The following is an 11,082-nucleotide window of genomic DNA, read 5'->3' on the forward strand; positions in this document are numbered from 1 at the left end:
GGGATGAAGTCTCTTGAGGCCTTCCCTCCCAGAGCTTACCCATCTTAGTCCATGCAAAAAGGTGGGCCACCTCCAGGAAGGCCACCTGCTAGCCTTAGCCTTTTCTAGATGGCTCCTGTCCTGACTGACATGCAGCCAGTGGACTAAAGCAGTAAGGACTGGAGCTGCCTGTAACACAGCCCTAGCCCTCTGTTTACTCTTGAACACCTGTTGTGGTAGACACACAAATCCTTGGAATCAGGCCAGGCTTCCTGGTGAGTCACAAAGTCAGGGAAGCCCCCCCCCCCCGGGGGGGGGTGCGGTGGAGGGAGACACTCCAAGGGTGAAGCCGCCAGCAGGGGCTGCCATCCCCTCACACACCCCTTTAGTCCCTTTCTGATCCCTCTCCTCCTGTGAGCAAAGGCTGTTGCCTCTTCCCTCTAGCTGGAAAAACCCAGGGCTGGAGGGTCCAGAACCCTTAGGGCAGGGAAGGAAGGAGAAGCCTACAGCAGAGCTGAGGAGATGTTCCAGGCCCTGAAGCAGCACAACTGACAGCCACAAGAGAAGGCGGCTTGTACTGATGGAGACCACCCCAAGAATCTAGTGATGGGGGGGTGTGATGAATGTGCTCAAGGGTTTAACCACACACAGACCAGTAATGGAAGTTTGAAAGATGTTTATTTAAAAAAGAACAAAAAAGCTTTGGTATTTCAAAACCCAACAACCATCATCACTAGAAAGTTAAACACCTCTCCCAGGGACCCAAAGTACAAAAGCACAGACCCCTGGCTCAAAGTAAGAAAGAGGCAATGTGCAAACCAGGGAGCCACGCCTTCCCCAGGCAGGGTGGCCATCTGGGGCTCAGGCCCAGCCTTCAGACTTTGTGGGGCCTCTGGGTGCCAATGAGGCGGCAGGGATCGGTTGTTGTCACCAACAGTCCTGATCTAAGGTGGAAGAAAAGCCACCCAGCAAAACTTCAACAAAAATAAATTAGAAATCCATTCAAGAAAGAACACATTAAATTAGGAAAAGAACACAATTTTTTCCTAAACACGTCTTCAAAAAGGATCTATTTCCTGGGATAGAAGAAGAAATGGGGGAAGTGGAGGGGTGCGCTCAGCTTCAAGTATGCTCCCTATGGGTTTGTTTACTGACTGGAAAACTTACACAAGTCCTCGGCCCTCCTTCCCTCCAGTGCAGACTCCTGTACCTACAGCGCTCCTGAGCCACTGTCCCCCACAAGGCACAAAGGGTTGGTCCTTCCAAAGGCTCCCTGTTCATGCGGCAGCAGGATGCTCAGTGCTGGGTGTCTTGTGCAAACGATGGCCGAGAGCAGGACTCGAGGTTCACTCAGACACTGGGATCTTCCTGCTCAGTGAAACAAGAGAGCACTGTTTACCACCAACCCACAGCCAAGCTGCAGAAACAGCTACAGGGAGGGAGGGGGAGCCACGCACAGGGGTGAACACTCCCCAGGATCCCAGCACTTGGGAAGTAGAGGCAAGAGGATCAGAGTTCATATCAGCCTCTACTACACAGCAAGTTCACATGAGGCCATCTCAAAATAGAAAAATATACACACTGACAGGGAAGCAGACCACAGGGATAATGTCTTAGATCTAGCCAAACAGACAGCTCCTGGCCCAGGGCCTTGGGCTGATGTGGCACGTTGGCTGGGCTCTCTCTGGCATTGCAGTAAGAGGCATGGGCAGTTCTTCAGAGAGGCAGTTTGAGTTGTCTTCCCAATTGTATGCTGGACATATAAGAACATACATGCCAAGCAAGAACAAGGGCAGGAGGGCACTGGCCAGTAGGGGGAAAGCCTCCTGGCTCCAGAGGCTGTAAGACCCACCTTTTCTATATAGCTGGTCAAAAGCTGGCTACTTGGAAGAACTTCTCCACACTGCTTTCCGACCCAAGTCTCCACTGGTTCCCCCATCATGAGGAACTCAGACCTGCCTCCGTCTGCTGCCTGCTCCTGAGGGCCAAGGACTGCTTTCCCTGAAAGCCTGGCCTTAAACCAGAAACCAGATGCCACAGAGCTTCTTGGTGGAAGGGACGGGCCCATCCCCTGAGTGGGATCAGGGCTTCCTAAATGCTGGGGTACAGATCTACTGTCTGGTCTACCTCTCTGCAGCACTCTGGCTTGGGAGGACCTGGCTCTCCTGATGTTGTAGGCTAACAAGATTAACTGTATTGTCCACACACAGGAATGGCCTGACCTCTAAGGGCAATGGGTTTTGTTTGTTTTTTTCTTAGTATGTTTTTGATATGTAGCTCACACCTTCCTGCTTCAGCATCTTCCATGCTGGGATAACAGGCACACACTACCACCACCAGCCTGCTGTCAAATGGACATCTGATACTGATTTGATATTGATATAATGGAAAATGACATTGAGGGCACCGACTTGGAAGGGTTTCTCATTACTGCCTAGACTGTCCCCTGGCCAGGCTACCCTTTTTGGACAGAACGGCTTGGGGCTTCAGGAATCGAGGTAACCTACCTTGCTCCTGAAGAGGGGCTTGGCTCCAGGCCCACAGTACTCATTATAGATGAGTTTAAAGAGGAAGAGGTGGAAGAGGGTGATGAGGGAGGCCACACTGAACCAGAAGAGGAAGGGCAGGCCGGGATCCTGCTGGGCCATGTGCTCATCGTGGGCCAGGATGGCCTTAAGGTGCAGCGTGTGCCGCAGGTCCTGCAGATGTGTGAGGTCGGTGGAGATGTACAACAGTGGTGTGATGGGCTGGGTCACCATGACAGAGAAGGTGTGGCCTCCAGGCTCTGAGGTCAGCTCCACGGGGTCATGGAGGCAGCCTGCCTCACAGGCGTAGATCTTGACGGGTTGGCCTCGGGACTCCAAAGACACATGCAGGTAGGGCTTGCCCTCAGCGTCCACCAGCACAGCCAGGTTGATGTGGTCGTTCTTGTAGCGGATGCCGTGAAGCGCATAGCTGTTGTGGAGCACCTCGGGGTCGGCCTGGAACTGCAGGTGGTTTTCTGTGAACTGTAGCCCGCCGAAGCTGAGCACCATGCCTTGCAGGATGCCTGGAGCGCCAACCTTCACCAGCCCCTTGCAGCCGCGCTTCTGGAGGGTCAACTTCCACAGGTCAGCCAGCTGCAGGATCTGCTGCACTGAGGAGAGCTGGCCAGGCCACAGGTTCTCGGCGTGCATGGTGGCGTGGCCACTGAAGCAGTGGTCTTCATAGTTGAGCGTTGCCTCCATCTGCTCGCGTTCCCTGTGGCTCAGAGAGGGGCTGAGCAGTGGGGCTGGCGAGCAGGAGAGCATGTAGTACAGGGTCAGATTCACCGTCAGGCCAGACGGCGTGTGAGCATCTGTGATCCTCTTCATCTCCACACCTGTAATACCAAAGGCTGCACGTTAGGGAGGAAGGCCTGGCTGGAGGCGGAAGAGGTGGAACAAAGGTGAGGGCTACAGAAGGTAGAGCTTTGGGTCAGCAATAAAAGATAGCAGTGCCCCAGGTGTGGTAGAGCTGTCCTTACTTCCTGAGATGGCCCATCTTGATTGAATGTGGTAGGACTTAAATCACCACAGAAACAAGCATCCGAGCATGTCTAGGTAAGATTTTCTACATTAGACTGAGCCGGGAAGAGCCACCATAAATATTGGTTGTCCTATACCATGGACTGGGATCCAAGACTGTAGCTAGGTATCAGCATTCATCTCTCCTGAATCTCTCCTCTTGCAGAAGCCGTGTGACCGACCAGCCACCTCCTACTTCTGCTACTGTGTCTTTCCCACCATGATGAGTTGCCCCTCTTTGAACTGTAAGCCAAAATAAACTTTCTTCAGCAAATTGCTTTTGTTGCAGCAACGTAGAGTTAACTAATAGGGACTCTAACAGGAGTGTGGCAGACATCCTGGCAGAACCAAGAGCACCATACACTTGTCAGGACTTGGTGTGAATCCTATGGTCTAGAACTCCCAATCACAGAGCATCTGTGTTATAGTCAATACTGGCTGGTTATTCTACCACTCTAATAACTATAGCTTATAATTTATCTTATGTTTGTACATATGCATGTGTGCCTAAGCATCTTTTATGTGCAGGTCTCTTGGACCTTGACCCCTTGAAACTGGAGTCATAGTATATTGTGGCCACCACAAGTGTGTTGGGAATTAAACCCAGATCCTGTGGAAGAGCAGCAAGTGCTCTTAACCACTGAGCCATCTCTCCAGTTCCTATTAAAGCTATCTTAATATTTGATTTTATTCAATTTTTTTTCTTTTTGGAGGCAGGCTCTCTATGTAGCACAGGCTGGCCTTGAACTCAGTCATCCTTCTGCCTCACTCTCCTGGAGTGCTAGATTATAGTCTGAAAGCACCCTAACCTGGTTCAGCACTGTGGCTTTAAGTGACATGGCCCCCTATTAAAATGATTCTAGACTCATGGGGCTAATCACCCCCCTCAGCATCTCCACCTGGGTATCTGACAGGCACAACTGACTTAGGGTGAACTGTTCACAACCTCAAATCAGGGAGCTGCCCTCCAGGTCTCACTTCCCACAGACAAACCACTGTCCAACAGTCCTCCCTCCAAAAAAACCAAGACCCACCACTTTTATGTCCATGTCATAACTGGGATGTCTCCTCCTGCCCTTGGGCTCCCCAAGAACCCCTTGCCCTGTCTATGTACCCATTTTCCCCCTTAGTGTATACTCTGCTCATTCCCATTCTCCCATCTCAGAATAAACTCCTGGTCCTTCCTCAAGGCTTCAAGTTCACACCACCCTGATCCTACTCAGCACCAGGCTTAACCTGCTTAGGGCAGTCTCCAGCCTTGAATGCCCTCTTTCTGGTCACATGACTGGCTACTTCTTGCCACTCAGGCCTAACTGAGTGTCTCTACACCAGGGAGTAGAGGGGTGGCCCTCCCACCCCATACCCTCACCAGTACTACACAATCCAGTCTTCTTCACAGAGCTTTCCAGAGTTGTCCCTCTTAAAATGTTCATGTTCCTGTCTTCTACCAAACCAGACTAAAGCAAGCACTTCGTGAATAAAACTTGCTTGCCAGCCGGGCAATGGTGGCACACGCCTTTAATCCCAGCACTTGGGAGGCAGAGGCAGGTGGATTTCTGAGTTTGAGGCCTGCCTGGTCTACAGAGTGAGTTCCAGGACAGCCAGGGCTACTTTTTTTTGTTTGTTTGTTTTTGTTTGCTTTTTGAGACAGTGTTCCAACTGCCTCTGCCTCCCAAGTGCTGGGATTAAAGGCATAAGGCACCACTGCCCGGCCAGGGAGATACCTCTTGAATGAACAAAACTCTCTCTGCACAACCACAGGGGAGTGATGGTAACTGTAACCCTGAAAACCAAAACTCAGTACTGACTGTGGATTGTATTTCTTTTCTTAAACAGTTGACAGGAAAGGTTTTCATTTCCAAAGAATAAATAAGAGGTTTTTGTTTTTTGTTTTTTAAAGAAAGTTTTCGCTTGGCCTGCACATTCACGAACTGGAGGAAGTCTCCAGCATTCTGACATTAGCGCTGCCACCACAGTGGCAAGATGAATCTTAGTCTCAAATGTCAGAAGCTGAAGCCAGACGGAAACAGGTTCCGGTGGCCAAAACAGAGTGCCTCTGCATCTCCCTAATGGTTTCTTCTTTACAAACTGACTCTCTCCCCCTCACAAAACAAACCCCTCCACCGGCTCAGGTCAGGCCTCAAGGCCAAGAACAGACAATAAAACTGAACGTTTACACTCAAACCTCCACTAACACCTTATAAAACTTACTGTTAAGGCTCAAAAAGCTAAGACCACAGAGCCAAGATCATATAGCTTCAAAGTGTTTAAGAAGAGCCAACCGTTGAACATCAAGGCCAAGTTGCAACCCTCTGTGTGACCACCACCCACCACCGAGCATGGGGGGGACACCACTAAAGTGGACCGTATGCACACCGACGTCAAGTGGTGGCTGGGCACTAAGCCCGCACCGAGGCCTCACCGGGACTGAAGAGCTGGGCCCAGAGGTACTGGTGATTCTGAAGCAGCTCCGAGGCGGGCATCTCCAACAGCTCCAGCATCTCCTTCCGTGCTAAGTCCTGCAGCGCCTTGAGCTCCTTGGCTCCTTTGCTTTTGAGCACCTGGGGGTGGATGGGACCAGATATGTGCACCACCCACAGCACCGTCTCGTCCAGCTGTGTCTTGGGAGCCACCTGGAGCCTGTTCACTAACTTCTTAGAGGTCACCACGACCAAGTGCACCAGCCCCGATGGAAGGGGTGTGGACCGGCCCGAGTAGAGGAGAAACTGGTGATCTCCGACCTTCTCCAGGGTGCTGGTGAAGGACTTGGGGACTGGGCCCGCGGTGGGCCCCACAGTCTGCAACGCGGCCACGCGCTCCGTGGGATTGTTGAGCTGAATGCGCTGCAAATAGACGTGGGGTCGGCCTCGGTGCGCCAGGAAGTCCTCCTGCAGGAGCACGCAGTCCCGGCCCGACCCCGCGGAGAGCCCGGAGGCCGAGGCGGGCCCGGGGACACCAGCGGCAGGGCCCGAGCCCGGGGTCCCTAACTGCAGGCAGCGCACTCGGCGCAGCAGGCCCTCCCGCAGCAGCAGCACCGCCTCTCCGGCCTCGGCCACCACATTCAGCGGGCGTAGCTGCACGAAGGGCACGAAGTCCGGCGTCACGGCAGGCTCCCGCTCTCCGGGCGTCACCCACAGCCGGTTGTTGGAGGCGTCCAGAGCCAGGAAGCCGTTGGCCACCAGGGCTGGCACCCCGGGGCCAAGCGGCACCGCCTCGCCGCGATCACGCAGGCCGCGCCACGCGCGGGTGGCCGCCTCCAGGCAGGCGGACGGCTCGGCGGCGCCCGGCTCGCTGCGGGCCCAGGACGGCAGGTGCAGGCCGCCCGCCGCCCGCCGCGCCCCGGAGCTCGCGAACCACAGGAGCAGCACCAAGAGGCCGAGCAGGCAGAGGAGGCGGCGGGCCCAGCTGCTCGACAGCAGCCCCGGCAGCCCCTTCAGGCGCTGCTGCAGCCACATCGGGCCCGCCGCCCAACCTGCCCGCCCGGCCGCCGCCGCTCACTCCCCGGGCCGCGTCGCCGCGCCCACCTCGACGCCCGCCGCAGCCACCCCAGCAGCCACCTTCACCGCTTCCTCCTTCTTCTTGGTTGCCTCTTAGACGTCAAACGCCGCCGGCCGTAAGGCGTCGCTGAGTCTTTTGCGACAAGGTGGAAAAGCGGCCAGGGGCGGGATTTGGAGAGGGGCGGAGTCTACTTGGGGGTGGGGCCTGGACTGAGGGGCGGGGCGGGGCGGGGCGGGGCAGGGAAGAGTGTGGGCAGGAGTCCAAACGGCTTGTTGGAAAAAAGAGAGCAAGAAAAGAAAGTCAGAGAGCAAGCCAAACCCAACATGTGCTGCGCCTCGTTTGCTGCTGATGGTTTCAACAGCCCTAAAGTTAAAAAATAAGAACGTACTGTTTCTGTAAACTATATTTAACTGAATGAAGAAAAGACATAGGGGTAAATGGAAGGAAAGAAAGAAGGGAAGGAGACAGGGAGGAATGAAGTGGAGGGAGGAGGGAAGGAAGAGGAGGAGGAAGGGTAGGCACTGTAAAATGATTTCCTAGGAAATATTTTGTTGACAGCGTTTCAAACCTGCCTGGCTGTGAGTACACCAGAGTGGGACATAAATCCAGCCCAGGACTACCTGTTTCTTGAACACAGCAAGTAGTTTTCTTGATGTCAGTCTTGAGTTTTAACTCATTAAATAACACGAAACATTAAGATCTCATACTTTGACAAGACCCGGAGCATCCATATGGGGGGAGGGCGAGGGGGGCGGAATTCATCGGGAGCACTGGAGCAGACAGTGGGGTGGTTGTTTCCACTTTGAATTCTAGGTAGACAATGGGCGATTGTTTTCACTTTGGATTCTGGGCAATCCAGAGCCAGACGGGCTGTTGCAAATTCACAGTTGACAATTGAACGGTCACTTGAGGTGGGTTCTAGTGGGCTGTAGGCAGACAGAAAACTGTTTGCTGAAGTGGCAAGCCAGTGTCGCATTGGAAGAATGCTCATCCTGTTTTGATTTTGTTTCATTTTTATTTATCTTTGAGACAGAATCTCTCTTTTGTTGTCCAGACTGGACTTCAAACAATTCCTAGGCCCAAAAGATCCTTTCTCAGCATCCCCAGTCTCTAGAATCAAAGGCATTTGTCCAGCTTTTTACCCATTTTTATTTTCACACAAAAATGAATGCCAAGAGCCCAGCAGTGGTGGCACATGCTGTTAGTCTTAGCATTTAAGAGGCAGGGCAGGTGGATCTCGGAGTTGGAGACCAGCCTGGTCTACAGAGTTCCAGGACAGCCAGGACTATACAGAGAAACCCTGTCTTGAAAAACTAAAGTAAACAAGCAAGCAAGCAAGCAAGCAAACACCCCAGAGCTCAGTAGCACATTTTAGCCAGGTGTTGTACACATGTCTTTAATCTGACTCTTCAAGAGGCAGGAGCAGTTAGATTTTACTAAGTTCAAGGCTAGCCTGTCTACACAGTGAGACCATATTTCAAAACAAACGAAAACAACCACACTTTTTTTTTCCTAGCAGACTATTAGCTCAGAACAGAGTATTTCTCTAGCACGAGTGATTTCCCAGAACCTTAAAATTAAAATAAAAATCTAATGGCAAGATGGCTCAGCAGGTAAAAGCATTCGCCAGCAAGTGTAATGGCCTGAGTTTCTGTACCTAGGACCTACGTGGTGGAAGGAGAGAGCTGACTCCTCTATGTGCACATTGTTGTATGTCCAAGTCAGAAGATGGTATGGGATCCCAGGAGTTACAGGCACTTGTGAGTTGCCAGTCTCTTAACTGCTGAACCATCTCTCCAGCTCCACTTTTTAATGGATGACAGGAGGAAACCGCATGCATATTTGTGTGTGTGGACAACTTCCCCATCCTGAAGTTGTCCAGCAGTTTCCTATTAAATTGGAGACCTGTGCCTTTAACAGTCCATAGCACGTGGAGCACGTACTAGAAATACTAGAGGCAACATCTGGGCAGCAGCCACCACCTCTTGCTTAAAGGAACAGGCCACCCTACACGAAGCTTGGATAGGGTTCAAGTTCTAGCAATTTGATGAAACAAACAGGAAACAGATACCAAAAGAGTGTAAGGCCAGGCTTCACAAGAGTGAATTCTTCCTCTTTAAAGGTCAGGCAGTTTATAAAACTGATCCCTCTTTTAATTTGGATTCTGATGACTGCCCAGGAATGTTTTCTATCTGGCGTATATCGCTGTAGGCAGTTCTAGATGGGAGCTGGCTGATGCTTCCTTACTGTGGTCCCACATCAGGTGTGTGAAGCCAGGCAGATGATACTGCTCGGAGCCTTAGTTTCTTGTTTTGCAAACAGAAGTGACAGCTTTACGAGAAAGGCAGTTGTGAGCATGGAGGAAGAGCTTGGAAAATCGAGCCAGCCAACACCGGCTGCCTGGTTCTTCCCCCATTTACACTTGTACTTCCTCCTCCAAGGGTTTGGAGATCTCAGTCCTCAACCTTCTGGGTCTAAAACACCCGGCGGATGCTGGTGGATACTTGGCGCCAAGTCCTGTCTCCAGCTGCAGCAGCTCCTGGCTCTAAGTCCCAGCTAGGAAGCAAATGTTCTACATTCTGCTGAGGTCTCTTCCTCTGGTTGGTCTTGTGACTTTGAGTTTGCTGCTGGTGGGCCTCTCTTCTACCATCTGTGAGAGTGTGAGTGGACCTCTGCACAATGAGGTGGATGCCCATTTTTCCAGCCTGTTCTTATTTTCCAGAAAGGACACGTGGTTCTTCAATTGTACAAGTATTGTACATCTTTCTCAAGAAAAAGAGAAACAAGAAAAGAAGAACGATTCCCAATAATATGACCTAGAAATGCTGCATAAGTTATGTACATGTTTATTCCACAACTTGGAAATAATCATTGTAAACATTGGTCTGTAATTTTCCTTTGTTGGGGGTGGGTGTGTGTTGTTGAGGTCTCACACAGTCCACACTAGCCTCAAGCTATATGGTCACTAGCTCTATGGCTGAGCATGTCTTGGACTCCTGATCCTGCTATGCCTCCTGAGTGCTGGGATTCCAGCCCGCTCTGACACCTTTCTCCCTTCTCTGACTGAGTCTGGCTGTGCAGCTCAGGCTGGCTTTGGACAATGGAGCTCTTCTACCTCCTGAGTGCTAGGATTTGGGCAGACCCCACCCTACCCCACCCAACCTTGTTTTGACCTATCTGCAAGGCAGAGAATCTATCTTTAACAATGAGTCATACAGAAGAGACAACCTTTCCCACTTAGCATCCTGTAGATGCGTGTTTCCTTCGTGAAAGACCAAACCTCCCTAACTCCCTGATTTCGTCAAGCCCCTCCTCCCCCGCCCTCCCGAACCCTGCCCTAGGGTCTAATCTGTGGGACAGAGATTCCAGGGTCCCTGTTTGAGCTCTCTTCTACGGCTTGGCAGATTTTGTTTAAATGTAGATGTGCTTGGCTCACATCTGGACCAGTAACCCTTGCTCCAGAAACTTTTGACCTGCTTTTACTTTGTCTATGAATGGCACTGAAAAATTTCACTCCATCCACTTAGCCCTCATTCATCCATCCCCACCTCATCCATCCATTCACTCACCCATCTATCCATCTGGCCCCCCATCATCCATCTATCCAGCCAGCCAGCCAGCCAGCCAGCCAGCCAGCCAGCCACTTACCCATCCATCCATCTATACCGCCATCCAACCATCCACTCACTCACACACTTACACACCCACTTATCCATCCATCTGATACCCCACCACCACCACCACACCACATCCATCCCATAATTAACCGCTGCAATTTCCTTGACTACTTTCAGATTTCCTTCCAGGGATCAGAAAGTTGAATTAACTGATTCTCTTTTGGGAGCTGGGGCTAGACTTTTATAGACTTTTATAATATCATCTGCGGTGCAGATGATATTAAGTCTCCTCTTCTAGACATCAAGGCCTCGCCCACTTGGAGAGAGGCGGGGTTGGGAGAGCATGGACGGTCCGGCATCGGGACCCAGGGGGCACAGCGAACCTGCCCCAAGTCTGGAGGACCTAGAAGCCTAAGCAGGAAAACCCTTCCCCGAGGCGGGCG

At 51.9% G+C, this 11,082-nt stretch overlaps 1 protein-coding gene across 1 annotated transcript; it reads right to left on the bottom strand.

The window, feature by feature from the left end:
• Positions 1-640: 640 nt before the first annotated feature.
• Positions 641-7,135, bottom strand: Kiaa2013 (KIAA2013 ortholog). Its single transcript, XM_021161031.3, has 3 exons — positions 5,947-7,135; positions 2,487-3,340; positions 641-1,347 (listed from the first exon to the last, which is right to left on the bottom strand). Exons 1-3 carry the CDS (start codon positions 6,977-6,979, stop codon positions 1,330-1,332), a joined length of 1,905 nt encoding a protein of 634 aa, XP_021016690.1. The 5' UTR covers positions 6,980-7,135; the 3' UTR covers positions 641-1,329.
• Positions 7,136-11,082: the final 3,947 nt, after the last annotated feature.

The sequence above is a fragment of the Mus caroli genome, unplaced genomic scaffold (assembly GCF_978045245.1).
Source record: "Mus caroli unplaced genomic scaffold, Mus_caroli_1 scaffold_6, whole genome shotgun sequence".
NCBI classification, from domain to species: Eukaryota; Metazoa; Chordata; class Mammalia; order Rodentia; family Muridae; genus Mus; species Mus caroli.